At 43.2% G+C, this 19,907-nt stretch overlaps 1 protein-coding gene and 1 long non-coding RNA gene across 5 annotated transcripts in view; one reads left to right on the plus strand and one right to left on the minus strand.

The window, feature by feature from the left end:
• The window catches only part of LOC115204024 (uncharacterized), a 28,699-nt gene extending 9,197 nt beyond the window's left edge, over nucleotides 1–19,502 (minus strand). The window contains exons 1-4 of the long non-coding RNA XR_003880293.1: nucleotides 19,011–19,502; nucleotides 11,549–11,606; nucleotides 9,672–9,854; nucleotides 8,914–9,021 (exon numbers count right to left, since the gene is read on the minus strand). This is a non-coding gene — a long non-coding RNA (uncharacterized LOC115204024). The remainder of the gene's footprint in view (nucleotides 1–8,913; nucleotides 9,022–9,671; nucleotides 9,855–11,548; nucleotides 11,607–19,010) is intronic.
• On the plus strand, nucleotides 468–16,072 carry smpd4 (sphingomyelin phosphodiesterase 4). 4 transcript variants are annotated; one of them, XM_029769236.1, is made up of 20 exons: nucleotides 468–574; nucleotides 1,004–1,089; nucleotides 1,262–1,348; nucleotides 5,883–6,019; nucleotides 8,270–8,345; nucleotides 8,455–8,563; nucleotides 8,681–8,733; nucleotides 8,848–8,999; nucleotides 9,747–9,879; nucleotides 9,990–10,055; nucleotides 11,462–11,593; nucleotides 12,327–12,475; nucleotides 12,588–12,678; nucleotides 12,795–12,892; nucleotides 13,044–13,207; nucleotides 13,325–13,530; nucleotides 14,403–14,633; nucleotides 14,758–14,889; nucleotides 14,978–15,106; nucleotides 15,193–16,072. In XM_029769236.1, the coding sequence occupies exons 2-20, from the start codon at nucleotides 1,051–1,053 to the stop codon at nucleotides 15,514–15,516; spliced, it is 2,508 nt and encodes an 835-aa protein (XP_029625096.1). In that variant the 5' UTR covers nucleotides 468–574; nucleotides 1,004–1,050; the 3' UTR covers nucleotides 15,517–16,072. The 4 variants fall into 4 exon arrangements, with proteins under 4 accessions (XP_029625096.1, XP_029625097.1, XP_029625098.1 ...); XM_029769237.1 differs by lacking the exon at nucleotides 11,462–11,593 and having other exon boundaries at nucleotides 9,990–10,061; XM_029769238.1 differs by lacking the exon at nucleotides 11,462–11,593.
• Nucleotides 19,503–19,907: the final 405 nt, after the last annotated feature.

The following is a 19,907-nucleotide window of genomic DNA, read 5'->3' on the forward strand; positions in this document are numbered from 1 at the left end:
TGAAACACAAATACACACAAACCAAATAGTTATGCCACATACTAGGCTACACAAGCACACTTATCTTTGCATTTGCAAAAAGCATACTTTGCACTTATCTTGATTTAGATTAGTTTAATTCCTTATCAATACAATTGCAAAAAACATACTTTGCTCTTATCTTCATTTAGATTAGTTTAATTCCTTATCAATTCATTTGTATGCGTATACTATCCATGATGATTGATTAACCTTATTGATTAATTGTTGATACACCTAGGAGGTAAATGTAACAATGTTTAACAGTTAGTAATATTGCTTTATCACAATTCCACGTGGTCTATGAGCCAGCTGTAAGCCTTGGTTTACTAAAATTTTTTGTTTTGTTGCAACACTGCCGTCTACCTAGATTAGCCTACCGGACTCTTCCATCCTTAAAGTACTATCCACATGGGTGCGCTGTGTTCACAAGAAAGCGGCGGTCGCGTGCCATATCCTTTTAGGGAAATGACATCATTTTCGCTTCACTTTGCTGTGTCTAATGGAAACGCGGTAGATTGGAACTTGAAAGTCTGAAAATTTGTAGTCGAGGGAGGTAAGACACATTTTAACCCAGTGCATGTTGCAGTTTTATTTTCTATAATAAGATGAGACTATTTTGAAAAACAAATTGCTTGGTCAGCCCGTACCGTTAGCTGCTGCCTGCCAGTGCCACACTGTTATAGATGGGTTAGCTTAGTTGTACAGAAAGCTAGCTAGCAGACGTTAGTGCTAGCCGGCTGATATTAGCTAACGTTAGCTAGCTAGCTAACTAGTCAGCCAAGCCATGGTTTCAGCCACGTATAAATGTATAGTCTAGTTAGCTATCTTGCTTCCAATGTTTAAACATTTTGTATCCATCTCTGTACTCATAGCTAACGTTAGTTATCTAGCAAGCAATGGTGCTACTGCTAGCTAGTTTGCTTGACAGAAAGAAATGTCAACAAAGCCCCTCTCAACCCTTTCTGCTTTGTGTTCTCCCCAGGTGTCAAGTGGATTTTGAATCGTGACCCGTCTCGAATAGAATCTTATATGGCTGCCCCAGCCTTGCAACAGCCCAGTTTTCTTCTGGTTAGTGGTAACTCCTGTATTGTATTGCTCATCATGAGCTAGTTACATGTGAAATACATGTTGCCTGCCTGAAGTTCTCATGAGCCAAGTCAATGTCACAAAACGTCAGTTATCTAACACTGTGACAGCAGTAACTGATGTCAACTCTTATGATATTCTCTTCTCGTTACAGGCCAATCTGAAAGTTGACTCGACCACCAAACCTTTTCTCCAGCGGTGCCAGGAGCTGGTGAAGGTCATTGATGACTACACTGCAAAGGTGCAGTTTGCTTGTATAGACCGGTGTTGTCTATCTTGCATGTGTTGTTAGAGATTAAATTGTGCATGCTTAGGTCCAAACTATGTAAAATTTGAAGCAAGTTGTCAAGTCTGGATAAAAAAATCGAATCAAATTGTATTTGTCACATGCGCCGAAAACAAGACCTTATCGTGAAATGCTTACTTACAAGCCCTTAACCAACAAAGCAGTTCAAGAAATAGTTAAGAAATGATTTACTAAATAAACTAAAGTAAAAAATAAAATAAAAAGTAATACAATAAATAACAATATCGAGGCTGTATATGGGGGGTACCGGTACCGAGTCAATGTGCGGGGGGGCAGGTTAGTCAAGGTAATTTGTACATGTACAGTACCAGTCAAACGTTTGGACACCTACTCATTCAAGGGGTTTTTCTTTATTTGTACTGTTTTCTACATTGTAGAATAATAGTGAAGACATAAACTATGAAGTAACACATATGGGATCATGTAGTAACCAAAAAAGTGTTAAACAAATCTAAATATATTTGAGGTTCTTCAAAGTAGCCACCCTTTGCCTTGATGACAGCTGTGCACACTCTTGGCATTCTCTCAACCAGCTTCACCTGAAATGCTTTTCCAACAGTCTTGGAGTTCCCACATATGCTGAGTACTTGTTGGCTGATTTTCCTTCACTCTGCAGTCCAACTCATCCCAAACCATCTGAATTGGGTTGAGGTCAGGTGATTGTCACCAAACTAGATGGGATAGCGTATTGCTGTAGAATGCTGCGGTAGCCATGCTGGTTCAGTGTGCCTTGAATTCTAAATAAATCACCAACATTGTCACAAGCAAAGCACCATCACACCACCACCTACATGGTTCACGGTGGGAACCACACATGCGGAGATCAAAAATCTCAAATTTGGACTCATTAGACCAAAGGACAGATTTCCACCGGTTTAATGTCCATTGCTCGTGTTTCTTGGCTCAAACAAGTCTTTTCTTATTATTGGTGTCCTTTTTATTTTATTTTGATTTAACCTTTATTTAACTAGGCAAGTCAGTTAAGAACAAATTCTTATTTACAATGACGGCCTACTCCGGCCAAACCCGGACGACGCTGGGCCAATTGTGCGCCACCCTATGGGACTCCCAATCACGTCCTGATGTGATACAGCCTGGATCCTTTAGTATTGGTTTCTTTGCAGCAATTCGACCATGAAGGCCTGATTCACGCAGTCTCCTCTGAACAGTTGATGTTGAGATGTATCTGTTACTTGAACTCTGTGCAGCATTTATTTGGGCTAAAATTTCTCAGGCTGTTAACTAATGAATTTATCCTCTGGAGCAGAGGTAACTCTGGGTCTTCATGAGAGCCAGTTTCATCATAGCGTTTGATGGTTTTTGCAACTGCACTTGAAGAAACTTTCAAAGTTCTTGACATTTTTTGGATTGACTGACCTTGTCTTCAAGTAATGATGGACTGTTGTTTCTCTTTGCTTATTTGAGCTGTTCTTGCCATAATATGGACTTGGTCTTCTACCAAATAGGGCTGTATACCACCCCTATCTTGTCACAACACAACTGATTGGCTCAAACGCATTAAGAAGGAAAGAAATTCCACAAATTGAGTTTGAGTTTATTTTATTTTTACAGGAACAGTGCACATTAATCAACGTTTCAGTAAAAGTGCCGGTTTTAGCCAGCCGGCTAATTTTCAACCGCAGTCCCTGGGCAGGTTATTAAAAACAATTACAATACAGACAATCATTGAGCAGTGAGCACATGCAGAGCAACATAGGACAAGCAAGACGTAGCATACAGATAGAGCAACAAGACAAAATCCATAAAAGTAACAGTGTTTCCAGACCTCACAAGTTACAGACTACATGGAAAGCGGCAATACACAGCTAGGGATTATGTTCACAAATCTGATTGACCTTTAGCCATATCTTCATGTTTTTTGTGAAAGTGTGATAGGTGGTGCAGTTATGTGTGTCTGATGGCAGTGTATTCCAGACATGGGAAGCTCTCACAGAGAAAGCGGATTTACTAAAGGTGCTTTTCCTTAAGGGAACTATACGGTCACCTCTCATGGCAGACCTTGTGGATCTGCTGCCATATGTTTGGGTTTTCTGTTTAACAAAAATACTGAGTGGAGGGGGAGCCAGGCCATTTAGGATCTTGAATACAAGACATGCGTCAGTGTATTGCACAAGATTTTCCCAACTCAGGAGCTCATGCTTTCTGAGGATGTAACAGTGATGATGGATTTTGGGCTTCCTATCAAGCACTTTGAGAGCCTGTTTGTAGACAGACTGAATGGGTTTTAATGTTGTACAGCAAGCTTGGGCCCAACTAGTCAAGCAGTATGTTAAGTGGGGGAGTATCATAGATTGGAAGTACAGTTTTGCTACCTCTGTAGTCAAACAATTTCGTATAAATCGGAAATTAGCTAGGTTGAATTTGGTTATTTGAATTACCTTTTTCACCTGCTTTTTAAAAGAGAGGTTGGAATCAAGTATGATGCCAAGGTACTTAAAATCAGATACCACCTGGAGCTTCTCCCCTGACACACAGACATCTGGCTCAGTAGCATTGGTTGCCCTCTTTGTGAAGAACATGCAGACAGTTTTTTTCACATTGAGATGCAAACATGAGTCACTGAGCCACTTTGTAACCTGGACCATTACAGTAGTGAGTTCTTATGCAGCTTGTTGTTTGCTCTTTGCATGCACATATATCACTGTATCATCTGCATACATTTGAACTTCAGACTCAGTACAGACAGAAGGCAGATCATTAAAGGCTGAACAGGAGGGGCCCCAGTATTGACCCTTGGGGCACACCCACATCATAGCTAAGAGTGGGCGACAGCTCATTGCTCACTCTGACACACTGAGTTCTGCCTTCAAGGTATGATTTCATCCATCTCAAGGCATCGGGGGAAAAGTTGAACTTGGACAATTTGGCGATGAGAATCTCATGGTTAACAGTATCAAAAGCCTTCCTTAGGTCCAGAAACACAGCCCCAACAACGCCTCCTTTGTCCATCTTGGACTTCACATTTTCCAGAAGAAAGCAGTTGGCCGTTTCTGTGGAGTGTTTCGCTCTGAAGCCAAACTACATGGAGTGTAAATTAACTTTTAAGAAGACACACCTGTTCATTTAAATGCATTCCAGGTGACTACCTCATGAAGCTGGTTGGGAGAATGCCAAGAGTGAGCAAAGCTGTCATCAAGGCAAAGGGTGCCTACTTTGAAGAATCTGAAATATAATATATTTTGATTTGTTTAACACTTTTGGGGGGGTTACTACATGATTTCATATGTGTTATCTCATAGTTTTGATGTCTTAACTATTATTCCACAATGACTTGGGTGACTGGAGTCTTTTGAAAACATTTTGGGCCTTCCTCTGACACCGCCTAGTACTTAGTTCCTAGATGGCAGGAAACTTGGCCCCAGTGATGAACTGGTTCGTACACACTACCCTATGGCAACTGCTCGGTCTAATAACGAGCAGTTACCATACCAGGCGGTGATGCAACCGGTCAGGATGCTCTCCATGGTGCAGCTGTAGAACTTTTTGAGGATCTGGGGACCCATGCCAAATATTTTCAGTCTCCTAAGGAGGAATAGGTGTTGTCGGGCCCTCTTCACGACTGTCTTGGTGTGTTTGGACCATGATCATTTTTTGGTGATGTGGACACCAAGGAACTTCAAACTCTCGACCCGCTCCACTACAGCCCCGTCGATGTAAATGGCGGTGTGTTCGGCCCTCCTTTTTCTGTAGTCCACGATCAGCTCCTTTATCTTGCTCACGTTGAGGGAGAGGTTGTTGTCCTGGCACCACACTGCCAGGTCTCTGACCTCCTCCCTATAGGCTGTCTCATTGTTGTTGTGATCGGCCTACCGCTGTTGTCATTAGCAGACTTAATGATTGTGTTGGAGTCGTGCTTGGCCACGCAGTCGTGGGTGAACAGGGAGTACAGGAGGGGACTAAGCACGCACTCCTGAGGGGCCCCCATGTTGAGGATCAGTGTGGCAGATATGTTGTTGCCTACCCTGTCATTCTTAGTTGCTTGGAGGTGTATGATTTATATAGACCGCTTACTAGTGTTTTATGTTATCTTTTGAAAGGGTTGGGGCAGACCCATAACTTGGATTCTCCAGGCTTTCATGCCAATGTGGAATGTGTCTAGGCAGTTGTTACTGTGTGGTATGGTGGGATCAGAGGGGATATCAGGGTAGGGTGACACAGCGCCTGGAAATCAGGGTCTCAGGAACAGCTGCTACACTGCAGATGCCTCACTCTGCGTGTGTTACAGAGGAAGAGCACCTATCTAGCAATAGGTCAGAAAGAGCATTGAACATCCCTACCCAAACCGGTTCAGCTCAACTCAACCATGTTATCCAATCTCATTCACCCTCTTGTCTTTCACCAGAAGTTTCCTCTCCATGATCTGATGACATTGTTGTGGAGGGAGACTAAAGCAGGGATAATGGAGGTAAGCTTGTGACTGACAGCATTAATATCGTTCTCTCTTCAGGAGCTGCACCTGATCTTCCCCTGGCTTGTAGAGAGTGTTTTTGGCAGTCTGGATGGGGTCATCGTGGGCTGGAACCTGCAATTCCTGCAGGCACGCAGCAATGAGTACAACATCGTCATGGACTTTCTCGATCCTAGGTAGGCCTCAAGCTCCTTTGGTGTTAGCTGCTATTTGCAATGCGGGAGTATTTACACTACAGCATTGCTCCTTATTGTATTCGATTGCACAAAAACAGTCCGTGGGAAGCCAGAAGTTACAAATATATATATATATATTTCAACTTACTATGCCAGTGGGCAAGACGGTTGGTCATTAAAACGGGGATAATGTGAGACAAAATATCTAAAGATATTTCCAAACACATAGTGTTAATGTTACTTTGGTGTGTGTGTGTCACTTCACTGTGACACACAGTATGTATTACAGTGCATTCGGAAAGCATTCAGACCCCTTGACTTTTTCCACATTTTGTTACGTTACAGCCTTATTCTAAAATGGATTAAATACTTTTTTTCCCTCATCAATCTACACACAATAACACCATAATGACAAAGCAAAAACAGGTTTTTAGACATTTTTGCTAATTTATTTAAAATTTAAAAAACGTTAATATTACATTTACATAAGTATTCAGACCCTTTACTCAGCACTTTGTTGAAGCACCTTTGGAAGCGATTACAGCCTCGAGTCTTCTTGGGTGTGACACTACAAGCTTGGCACACCTGTATTTGGTGAGTTTCTCCCATTCTTCTATGATGATCCTCTCAAGCTCTGTCAGGTTGGATGGAAAGCATTGCTGCACAGCTATTTTCAGGTCTCTTCAGAGATGTTAGATCGGGTTGAAGTCTGAGCTCTAGCTGGTCCACTCGAGACTTGTCCCGAAGCCACTCCTGTGTTATCTTGGCTGTGTGCTTAGGGTCGTTGTCCTGCTGGAAGGAGAACCTTCACCCCAGTCTGAGGCCCTGAGCGCTTTGGAGCAGGTTTTCATCATGGATCTATCTGTACTTTGCTCTGTTCATCTTTCCCTCGATCCTGACTAGTCTTCCAGTCCCTGCTGCTGAAAAACATCCTCACAGCATGATGTTGCCACCACCCTGCTTTACCTTAGGGATGGTGCCAGGTCAGACATGCTGCTTGGCATTCAGGCCAAAGAGTTCAATCTTGGTTTCATCAGATCAGAGAATCTTGTTTCTCATGGTCTGAGAGGTCTTTAGGTGTCTTTTGGCAAACTCCATGCGGGCTGTCATGTGCCTTTTACTGAGGAGTGGCTTCTGTCTGGCCACTCTACCATACAGGCCTGATTGGTGGAGTGCTGCAGAGATGGTTGTCCTTCTGGAAGGTTCTCCCATCTCCACAGAGGAACTCTAGAGCTCTGTCAGAGTGACCATTGGGTTTTTGGTGACCTCTCTGACCAAGTCCCTTCTCCCTAGATTGCTCAATTTGGCCTGGCTGCCAGCTCTAGGAAGAGTCTTGGTGGTTCCAAACTTCTTCCATTTAAGAATGATGGAGGCCACTGAGTTCTTGGAGACCTTCAATGCTGCAAATTATTTTTTTTGTACCCTTTCCCAGATCTGTGCCTCGACACAATCCTGTCTTGGAGCTCTATGGAGAATTCCTTCGACCTCACAGCATGTTTTTTGCTCTGACATGCACTGTTATCTAGATAGGTGTGTGCCTTTCCAAATCATGTCTAATCAATTGAATTTACCGCAGGTGGACTCAATCAAGTTGTAGAAACATCTCCAGGATGATCAATGGAAACAGGATGCACCTGAGCTCAATTTCGAGTCTTATAGCAAAGGGTCTGAATACTTATGTAAATAAGGTATTTCTGTTTTTTATTTGTAATTTGCAAAAAAAAATCTAAACCTGTTTTCGCTTCATCATTATGAGGTATTGTGTGTAGATTTGAAGAGGAGAAAAAATTAATTTAATCAATATTAGAATAAGGCTGTAACATAACAAAATGTGGAAAAGGTCAAGGGATCTCAATATTTTCCGAATGCTCTGTATGTATGTGGCTGTACAAGACGTGTATGACAATGTACAGTGTCTATTTGGTACCAGTACTGTGTGTCTATGACAATTTCCCCCTCAGGAACATTACATTTTATTCTTATTTTTTTCTTGAACCTTTATTTAACTAGGCAAGTCCGTTAAAAACAAATTCTTATTTACAATGACGGCCTACCGGGGAACAGTGGGTTAACTACCTTGTTCAGGGGCAGAACGACAGATTTTTACCTTGTCAGCTCGGGGATTCGTTCCAGTAACCCAACGCTCTAGGCTACCTGCCGCCCCAACCTAAATGACTTCATAAAAAGCATTTTTAGAAAAATAGTAATGTACTGTATACTGACTTAATTATGATTGTATATGCTTTTCAGTGGGCCAATGATGAAGCTTGTGTACAAGCTTCAAGCAGAGGAGTACAAGTATGAAATACCTGTCAGCTTTCTCCCTGTAAGTCTCATCCCTTTTTAAACATGTTTTTTTCTTCTCAATTTGAAACATAGCAAGGTCTTCCACAACAGTGATTGGTGTAAAGCTTGGATGTTATTTTCTCTTGCAGGGTCCTGTAAAGGCATCCATACAGGAAGGTGTCCTCCCAGATTGTCCACTTTTTCACAACAAGCTGCAGTTTCCTCTGTCTGGTCTCCAGACACTCAGCCTGGCGCTCAGTATCCTTGATGCTCAAACTCACACTCAGTCCTCGCCTTCTTACAAACATACAATGTTTGCTTACATTATTTACATTTGTTTTGTAGTCTGGTGGTATGTCCTTAAACCATCTGCAGATCCATTTGAATATTACATGTTCATATTTGCTTCCAGTCTTATCACACCAAAGGTAAACCCCACTCAACTGTCATTACAACAGTAAATGTTTTGATAGTTTGTGATAACTTCCATGATAATCAGACTTATTTGACCTAACGTGATAGTTTTGATGTGATTTTCTCAGAACTACCCTCTGGGCCAGCATGTGAGCAGCTTGGACAATGCGTACTTTGTGCTTGTGGACACCTACCTCAAGTACTTCCTCCCTACAGAGGGCAGCGTTCCTCCCTCTCCATTCGCCGACAATAGAGGCTCTGTGTCTCCACCTGCTCCCAGGTACTCTACAGTAGGGATAGGTCTTATCAAAATAAATGTTTCTGTCAGTGGTGTAAAAATTACTCAATGGTCATACTTGAGTAAAAGTAAATATACCTTTTTAATAGAAAATTACTCAAGTAAAAGTCACCCAGGAAAATACTTTGACTTTTACTCAAGCAGTATCTGCTTTGAAATGTACTTAAGTACAGTGGTGGAAAAAGTACTCCAATAGTCATACTTGAGAAAAAGTAAAAGCTATACAAACCAGATGGCACCGTTTTATTTACGGACAGACGGGCACACTCCAACACATAATTTACAAACACATTATTTGTGTTTAGTGAGTCCGCCAGATCTGAAGCAGTAGGGATGACAAGTTGTATTGATAGGTGCCTGTATTGGACCATAATTCTGTCCTGCCTTAACATTAGAAGTGAGTACTTTTTGATGTATGCTAGTAAAAAGTACATATTTTCTTTAGATTTGTAGTGGAATAAAAGTAAAAGTTGTAAAATATATATATATAAATAGTAAAGTGCAGATACCCCAAAAATGACTTAAGTAGTACTTTAAAGTATTTTTTACTTCAGTACTTTACACCACTGGTTTCTGTGAATGTGAAAGGGTTGTGATCAGTAGGGTGAGAAAAGATGCTACCTGAACTTGTCCAATAAGAGCACACACTTTTACCTTTGGCTCCTCTTAGTTTCTCCTTCCTTCCTCATGCTACAACTCAGAGCTCACGGTCATGTCTTTGGCGCCCAGGGCTCCCAGCGTGCCTTTTGCAGGGTATGGCATCCATAGCACCAGCCTCCTCAAGCGCCACATATCCCATCAGCCCTCGGTCACTGCTGACCCTGCAGCCCAGGAGATCTGGAGGTCAGAGGCATTACTACAGGTGAGGCTCCTTCATCATTTGTCAGTCATGAATGTATTTAGTCTGAATGATGTCAGTCAGGTGTTTAGGGAATCGGGAATAAGACGTGTGTTTGTGTGTGTTACCCCCAGGTGTTTGTGGAGATCTGGCTGCATCACTACTCCCTGGAAATGTACCAGAAGCTGCAGTCCCCCCAGGTGAAGGTAAGAGCATGTCACATGGACCCTCCCACCACCAAGCTCCCCCCTCACCCCTGCACTGCAGCAACGCACGGCTGACTGGCTGATGACCCCCCCCCCCCCCCCACTTGAACAACGGCAGGGCGCGTCCCACTCAAGTGCCATGCTAGACCTTCCTCCAAGCCACAGACATGGACCCCACATGGTGATCAGCTTCAAATCAACCTGTCCCCTGGCTGGGACTGGGACACAAAACGGGTCACATTGTCCTCTTTTCAACTAGAGGGGAGTATTTCTATAAGACTTGCACTCCCACACCGGGGCTATAATAATGTAGTTTATATCCATCTCTTTTGCACTGCATAGATGGGTAAACTGTATATTAGTTGCTGTTTCTTATGCTTCTTTGAGGGTAACTGGAAAATCAGGCAGAGGGAGGTCTGGCTTTGGTTTGTACTGATCTATAGTCTCCTTATTTGCACAGATTAGGAAACATGAATGTTATCAAAATGAACAAAGTTCAATGTTAAACCAATCAAAATAGGGCACAGTAAACATCAGGCATTTGTAATTTTATTTGAAAGGCAGGCTTATTTTGGGATTTTCTTTCCTTCGTTGCTGAATTATTGGCTTATGGGCAACTGCAGCGCAAATGTACTGCACCGATTTGGCATGTGTATCTGGTAGTAGTGCTTTAGCTTCCCGCATGACCTGTGCGTGCCTTCTGTGTGTGTGTGTGTGGCTCCATTAACTGTTTCAGTGCCCTTCTCTATTGTCTATTTGGTTGTTGGGCTGCTAGGCTGGTTGCCATCTCTACTTCTGTTCATGTATCATTTAGCCACCACCCTTTGTCATGATCCATACACCTGTCAAATCCCCAATGTACAGGCCGTACCTTTCCCATCCCTGCTGTCCCCTAGTAACCTAGTACATTCCCAGTCTGTTAAATTGCATAGTTAAAGTTAAGTATGTGGTCCTCCATAGTGTAAGAGATGCAGTATCCCCTCTTCCCCCCCTAAAAAACCCAACCTGTCATGGCCATTGGACTGAAACAATCCTTTTACCTGTGGACTGTTCTTCTACCTAAAATAACAAACCCTGTTATTAACCATGTGTTGTTTCTTCTGTGCCTCATTGATGAGGATATTAACCGTTTAATCTCTCCTTTCTTGGGTGTGGAAAAGGCTACTGCATCACCCTAGCTGTCATAGCATTGTGTTCCTGTGGTCAATATCTTTTTGTTTTGTTTCTTGTTTTCTCCCATATTTGGTGTTCACTCCTTTTCCTTTGTGGATGCACTATATCCTTTTCTCCTTTCTATTCTCATGTTCACCTCCTTCCCTTCTCCCCCTCTCTCCTCCTTTCCCAACTGTGTTGTTGTCGTTTCCCTCCTCTTCCTCCCCTGGTTGTGACGGGTCGTACAGCTGGCGCTGCTGCACTATCGCCTCAGTATGTCCAGCATGCCGTGCCAACCCCTGACCCCTCCTGGCTCTGGGACCCTCGACACGTACCAAGTACTTTTACCTTTCCATCCACTCCCACCGGGCCTGCTGGAGGTAAACCTAGGCCCTGAGGACAGAGTAGCATTAAGGTTAAGGTGGGGAGGTCAAGGGTACTTCTCTTCAACAAAAAAATGAACATTTGAATGCCGTTAAAGTGCATTCTGTAAAACCAATTGCTTGGTTGACGCAACCAGTCAAAGACCTATCCTTGGATGGACCCCATTTTGACAGCACGAAATTCACATAACGTCAAACATCTCACAGTATGATCTGGCCCATAGAGAAGTATCCTTGAAAGGAGAATGTGCCTTCAAAGCATGTTTTGAATTTGAAGAGAGTGACGTTTTCATTGTATGTAGCTTGTGGATGTCTGTTGTGTTGCACACTATCCTTAGTTAATGTGTGTCATTGTTGTCTTTCCCATCTCACATTCTTCCATTGAGCAAACACTACTACAGTATACAAAACATATAAATAACCAAATTGCCCTAAATCAATTAAATAATTCATCATCAAATTGTCTATTTTCCTCATCATTCTAAGAATAATGGATCTGAATATCAATTTGAAGTACTGTATGTGCCTGTTTCTGAGCTAGACACAGATTGTTTTCGGCTAGGCTTTTTCAACAGCAGGGTAATTTGAGAAACAGTAACAATGGCTAGGGGAAGAACCAGGATTAGGGGAATGTTCCAAGCCCAATGTGTGATTGGTTATTGTTATCCGAGGAGCTTTGTGTGATTGGCTGCTGCCCCGTGGATCTCTGTATGACTGGCTGCTGTTTCAGGAGACTTTCACCCCGACAGAGGAGCACGTTCTGGTGGTGCGTCTCCTGGTGAAGCACCTCCATGCCTTTTCCTGCAGCCTGAAACCTGAGCAGGTCTGCTCCTCGCCCTCGGCCCACTCCCACGCCAGCCCCCTGGAAGAGTTCAAGAGGTGAGCTGAGCAGTGAGCACCCCAATAATCAGACATCAGGGTCCACGTTCTTTCCAGGAAATCACAGTTGATCTAGTTTTGTCTGTAATTCACTGTGGCCCTGTCTCTGTAGGGTGGTGGTGCAGCGTTTTGTCCAGCAGAAGCTCTATGTGTTCCTCCAGCACTGCTTTGGTCACTGGCCTTTAGATGCCTCCTTCAGAGCGGTAGGTGTTCCAACTCCATCCTCAACCTTCTCAACTTGGCTGGTGTCAATCACGACTCTCTCTCATTGGGTCCACTTCTTTTCTTATCTCTATACCACCACTGTCTCTGTGTTTAGGTGTTGGAGACGTGGCTTAGCTACATCCAGCCGTGGAGGTACACAGGAGAGAATACCAATCCTCAGACAGACCAGAACAAAGGTGTACCTGAGAAATGGTGAGTTATCTGTTGGATTACAGTATAGGTCAGGCTAAATAAATGTGTGCTAGCAGTGCTTCCTTGAAATGTTTTACTCAGAGGCACGGTTTAGTATTGGTGTATTTGTCTTACTGATTCCAAAAATGTTCTGATCCATCTTCCTGACCAGGGGCTTGTTTGTTCAGGAGAACCTGCTCATGTACACAAAGCTCTTTCAGGGCTTTCTAAACAGGGTGGTACGCATAGACCTGGTCAACGTCAAAAATGCACTAATGGTCTTCAGGGTGGCCAAAGTCTTCGCTCAGCCAAACCTATCAGAGATGATTCAGAAAGGTAAGAACAGAAACATTCACCCAGTCTTATGATACTTGTGTGATGCAGATGCATTAATAGTAATGTCCAAGTACAGTAGACTGTCCTACCCTAACCCTCCTATCCGTCCCTCCCCAGGAGAGCAGCTGTTTCTGGAGCCGGAGCACGTCCTCCACCATCGGCAGCACCGGGTCTTCCTCACTCCAAGCCACGGTGGCAGCTTCCTGTCTGCCCGGCAGTCCGTGGTGACAGACAGGGTGTTCAGGGTGAAGAGCCACGTGTACGGCCTGGAGGGCCAGGACTGCCAGTACAAACAGATGTTCGGCACAGAGCTGAGGGGCGCGGTGAGTGGAGTGGAGGGAACCATACTTGGGGGTGGTTTCATTGCAATTCCAGTTTTGCACGTTTGTAATTCCCATTTCTGGAATTGAACCCAACTTTGGGAGAAAAGTGCTAAGGAGGCTTGTTTTGTTGCATTGTTTGACACTGAAACCATGACCTTGAACCAATTTTAGCTACCAGTTAGTTATTGGTACTTAATTAGTACCAGTGTTAACCACCTGCTACAAGCACAGTCTGTGTGGACTTTATTGAATTTGCTAGGCTGACTTCACACATTTTGTCAATCATCAGTTAACTGTAGTCTCAGTTAAGTAAAATGAACTAGCTACGCTCTGCAAGATTAGATTGCTCTGAACTGCACTGTGTTGCCGACTTTCTGGAGAAGACTATGTTCTCCTTGCTTCTCGCAACAGACCCAACCGCCCAGGCCTGCCCTTCGTCTTAGATTTACATTTGTCATTTAGCTCAGGGTCCAAACTCAGTCCTGCCTCCCCCTGGGTGAACGTTTTGGTTTTTGCCCGAGCACTACACCGCTGAATCAAATATCCAACTCATCATCGAGCTTTGATGATTTGAATCAGCTGTGTAGTGCTAGGGCAAAAAACTAAATGTGCACCCAGAGGGGGCCCCAGGACCGAGTTTGGGAAACCCTGATTTAGATGCTTTTATCCAGAGCGACTTAGAGTAGTGAGTGCATACATTTTCATACTGGTCCCCCATGGGAGTTGAACCCACAACCCTGGCATTGCAAGCGCCATGCTCTACAAACTGAGCCACACAGCACCACTAGAACCAATCAACAACTACTCCTTTAGTCTGATGTTTTGAGGCTGCATATAAGCATGGTCACTGTTGTCATCCTTCTTTGATGTAGGTACTGAAGCTCATTCAGATCATCGCCCAGGCGAGGCAGACAGCCAAGAGGATATCAGATCACTCAGCTGAAGTGGCGGCCAATAACTCCTTCATGTCTTGGTTTGGAATGGGCTCCCCCGACCTCAACTACACCTTCAATGGAGGAGAGGTGGATGACACTGGGGAATGTGTCAAGAAGACCCACGAGTTCCTGGAGAGGTCACTGGACTACCTCTGTCAGATATTTCGGGTAGGTTTACACAGACGTTTTCCTTAAGATTTTAGCATGTGCTAAACTGCTGCAATTGATTTGAATCAAACTTAATTCAACTAATTTGGGGTGAAAATGGGTCATGCTATTCTGTCGTCTCCAGCTGAATGCAGGACAGCTTTCTCAGCTGATGGCTACCCTGGGCTCTGGTCAGGACGATGGGAACTCCAGGCAGCTACCAGACTGTGTTCAGGGTGAGAATGGACTCATCCTCACAGACCTGGGCCGAATGCAGGTCAGACTACTTATTCAACTCACCCAAAACTACAACCCCAACCATGTCATAAAGGGATTATTGTTAAATATGTGTGATGTTTTTGCAGATCATCAATGGACTGCGTAGATTTGAGATTGAGTACCAAGGAGACCCAGAGCTTCAGCCCATCAGGAGCTATGAGAATGCCGTCCTGGTCAGACTGTTTTTCAAGATCTCGTCCCTGGTCAATGAGAGGGTATGTGATATGTAGCCTAACAGAATCTGAGTTATCATAGTTTTAGTCCAACCATTCCTTAATTAGAACCGTTCTCCCCTCCACAGTTCGGAGGTCACATGGAAGCTCTGTGCTCGCGGCCGGACTTCCTGGGCCGGTTGGGACGACACTACCTGGCCAGCCCTGAGGTCAAGGCGGACGGCAGGCAGAGGAGCCCAGAGACACGGCGAACAGCTGAGAGGAACCGACGGCCGCGGCTAAGCCTGCGCACACTGGCAAGCTACAGAACCCTGCTGATGCTTCTATTTCTCTACCTGTTTGGGGTGCTGTTCTCATTCGGCCCCATATCCAGCACACTGCTCATCCTTACAGGCGGCTTTCTCTATGGACTCTTCATAACCCTGTTTGGAGATAAACTCAAGTCCCAGTAGCAGGGGAATGAAAAGGCTTTTTTTTGCCACTTGCCTTCGTGCTTGGCCATCTGTTATGATATATTCAGTCCCTTTTTATTCTTGTAAATAAATACAAGTGCATTGCTTTTCAGATGAAGTTTGCTAAATCTTTTTTTTAAGCAGTTTTACTGAGTGACAGATGTGAACAATTAGTAGTATGATTTCATATTCTAACAAGATATTGAATGTTTTTCAATTGAACATTGAAAGGATGGTGGTGATTATCCTCAAACTACAAGATTGACAGGTGTAATAAATAGTTACATGACTCTTGCACTAGTATTTTGAATTGATAATAATAATTTAACTGAAGATGGTATTCTTTGCCTTTATCGTTTTTCTATGATTGCTTGTCTGTATGTGTGAGCATGCAAAGACGACAGAAATGTAGTTATACAATGTTGCATTCGAATGGCAGATTTTAATTTCCGCCACAGATCGAGACAGTCTGGTTGTCATGGCAACGTATGCAGGCGTGCTTGTCTACTAAAGACAGGTGAAAGGGAAAATAAATCGTAAGTGTACGTGGGTAAAATGTTGTATTGACCTTTCTTATCTCGTTCTACAATGTATCTTCTTAAAATGTGATTTTTAAACCTAAGTTTAACCACACCGCTAACCGTATGCCTAACCTTAAATTAAGACAATGTCTGGCAACAGTCTTCTACCTGTCCGAAATCTACCCCACTGGTCCCGCGTTATATGCTTTGACAAGCCTTGCTTTCCACAACCACTTCCTGTCCCGGTCTACGAACTTCAACCGCTGTCCAAGTCATCTCACCGTGACCCGTGGCGGTTCTAGACCATTTCAACTGGGGGGGGGGGGCAAGCAAGCTGGGGCCAGTTGTACTGTTAGAGGGGCCAGTTACATTAGACGTTATTGTTGTCATATCGTTTTCTTCACTGCATTGCAGGCATTAGCAGGCAAAATACCATGTTCATAATCATCATCGTTGTCACTGTCTAGTAACGGATGTAAAAAAAGAAAGATAGTAAAAATGTGTTATGTAAAACTTATTTCATACTCCACATTTAGGGGGACCACAAGGGGGTCCAAAATTGTTGTCACAGGGGCACTGCCCCCCCCCCCCCCCCCCAGAACCGCTAGTGACCGTGACACTGTAGCGGGTTTCTTATGCACCACAGGAGAACCCAGAATTGAAGAGCGACACCACGGCTGTCTTTAAGGCTTTTATGTTGATCTGCTGCAATAGTATTATGAAAAGACAGGACAGGAACACAGTCTCCAATGCAACGCCTGACAAGTTGTTCTTTCTCTCTCAGTGTTTTCTCAGACTCTCACAATCACACTCATACATAAAGCCATAATGTATAGTATAAAATAATAACCAGTCCTTAATACAAAGAATGTATAATCTTAATTCTTAGACAATAGAACCATACCTGCAATAGTATTATGAAAAGGCAGGACAGGAACACATCAGTCTCCAATGCAACGCCTGACAAGTTGTTCTACACAGGAGCATGAAGAAAGGTAAAACACATATCCTGTCTCACATCCCCAATACATTGCTAGATACTTTCAGTGTTGATAGTAGCAAAATACAACAACTCATGTACAAAACCACTGCAACACAAACAAGTTACAACGTAAAATCGCCTTAGAGGGCAAAAACTACATCCCCCATAATGCACCACCATCACTAGTCGGCAGCTCAACTTGCCTTCTGCATCACAGAAAGTCATGCTAGCTAGCAACACTTTTAGCACTCTGTAACTATATTAATAACAACAATAAAACTCAAAGTTATGTGTTTCGATAGTCTCACATCCCCTTATAACAATATCTACAGCATTAACCTTGGGACGTTTTATTTATTTCACGTTACGGACTTCTACAAAGGAGTAATCTGCAACCCGTACCTTTCTCTCTCAGTGTTTTCTCAGACTGAGGAGAGCGGGAGCTAAGGGTAGTACCAGGGTGTTAGTAGGTGACGTAAGCACCCAGATAAAATAAAATACATTTAATGAAACAAAACCTGAAGATGTTAACATCATTCAGCTACTGTAGCTGCCTACCTAACATCAACAGGCATCACCAGTAGCGCAACAATTAAAATTAGAAACCAAAAGTAAAGTTCCTGGCGATCTGACTCCCCCCTTCTGTCTGAACATGGAATATTCCTGTTCGCGGGCTTTGGCCACTGACCCTCAAACTGATTGTTCTGTTCTGCGTTGTGTACTATTCTAATAATTTGAAGTTTGCTGGAATAACCATTTTAACTCTACTACAACACGGATACCCACGTTGCATCGCTTCAGAGTAATATTCAGTTTTTGCAACTACAGGACAATTACACGTCAGAACCTGTTTGAACTGCTTCCTCCATGTCCCTGCACCCTTTTTGGGAACCAGGCACCCTCCCAGCCCTCAAATAGCCTGAACTTAGGGTTGCCAACTGTCCCGTATTCAGTGTTGCCAACAAATATTCAGGGTAAGTTGCTAGAGGCAGGTTGATTTGTTGCTAAAAGTTGCTAAATTACATTGTGATGTCATTGCGTGATAACGTAAAACTGCGTCGTTACGTAGAATACACAATAACGTTACTCAAATTGACTGGCCGTCTCGGTAAAAAGTATGATTTGACATTTGTTCAGGTACAGACTCCCACTCTTTTGTACTTTTGGCTGTATAATTTTGATTGAGACATGTTGATTGATGTTGTAAGTTCTGTTTAAGATCAAACATTCGAGACCAACTATATTCATTGGGTTTGGCTCGTCGAACCCGTACTACTGCTGCTGCAGTCAGCCAACAATGATTTGCAATGTACTGAAATTGCTGCTGGCCTTCTGCTGACGTCACTCACAATGCACCTTTGCAGCCAGACTGACTGACTGTTGTGAATGACTGTGTGACAGAGAAAATCGTTTTTGTGTCATTTAGAGGGAAAATGCGTGCATTTTAGGGTTTGAGACACTTTTCAAAAGTTGCTAAAAGTTCCAGATAAATGTTTAAAAGTAGCTAAATGTGTTGCTAGGTGCTGTTTGAAAAAGCAGTTGCCAGGGTACTCTGAAAAGTTGATAAATCTAGCAACAAAATTGCTAAATTGGCATCACTGTCCGTATTAGCCGGGATGTCCCTTATATTGGGCTAAATTGGTTTGTCCCATACGTGATCTCCCTTGTCTCGTATATTCATCCAATCGCAGTATCGCGTAAACGCGCCAATTTCTGTTATTGTTCGGTCGGTTTGGCATATCAAGGAAATATGGATAAACCTGCAAAAAATGAGACTGTGCAGCTACAACAAACAATGGGAAGCAAGAAAGACGTGGGTTAAGGCTGTCAGTGGTGACACAACGAAAGCTTTCTGTACTTTATGCTATTCCAATTGAATAAGACTATGAATATACACTATATTCATTCCCATAACACAATACCCACACCACCGTGCACTGGCACGCCACCTTTTGTGTCTTATTTGGTAGTGAGAAAGTTGGCAACCCTACCTGAACTCTCTCGCTGGGAGATAGGCCAGGCTGTACAGAGGTAGACTGGACAATAGAACGAGTCAAAATTCACCCAAAACTGAAAAACGGCTTTAGAACGTTGGCTAAGCTGGAACACTAGCGCGAGCCCATAGCAAATGAATGGAATCGAACGTTCGCAGAGCCTGTTTTGACTGGAGTGAAGCTTGTATCCCATTTTTATTTTACCACTACAATCTGTTCTTAGGACAAAACTGAAAAATAACAACTCGTGTAGAAAGTAAACAACCGCACCTCAATGGTGCCAATTGTGCTTATAACGAGGAAGTAGGGAAAAAATGGCAACTGACTATTTCTGGTCTAGCATTTGATAACGAGATACACTGCCCAGCCTTACATAATTAGAAAGAGGAGATTATCATGATTAACATGGTGTCCAAATTGAAAAAAATCTAAACATGCACATTGCGAGATATTTGCCAAAATAGACAGACATACCTATATTTCTCTATAGTAAACAATGGGAAGATCTCAGAGTAATGAGTAATTTTTGGTTGTTTACATTTTAACTATAAACAACGTGAGCAGGTCTCCATTGCCAACTATAGCGAAGCTGCCATTGTGACATAGTACAACAAAATGGGATTAGAACATTCAGAAGGCGAGTTGGTGCCACAGTGTTCAGTAGAACTAATGAGCTGGCAGGGTGAAAAATGCCCTAAAATAAGGCCTGTTTTTTCGTGATTACTTCAAAACTACGGCAGGCAACTGGGATATATGGTAATATTATGAAACTGGGCTCCACCGCGGATGCAATGAACTACTTTTTATTAGAAAAAAAGCATTGTTAAAAATGTCATGTGTCCAGCCTAACAGAGGATCAGGCTGAGAACAATGCATTGAGGGACTAGCAGTACA

Source organism: Salmo trutta, chromosome 12 (assembly GCF_901001165.1).
Source record: "Salmo trutta chromosome 12, fSalTru1.1, whole genome shotgun sequence".
Classification (NCBI taxonomy): Eukaryota; Metazoa; Chordata; class Actinopteri; order Salmoniformes; family Salmonidae; genus Salmo; species Salmo trutta.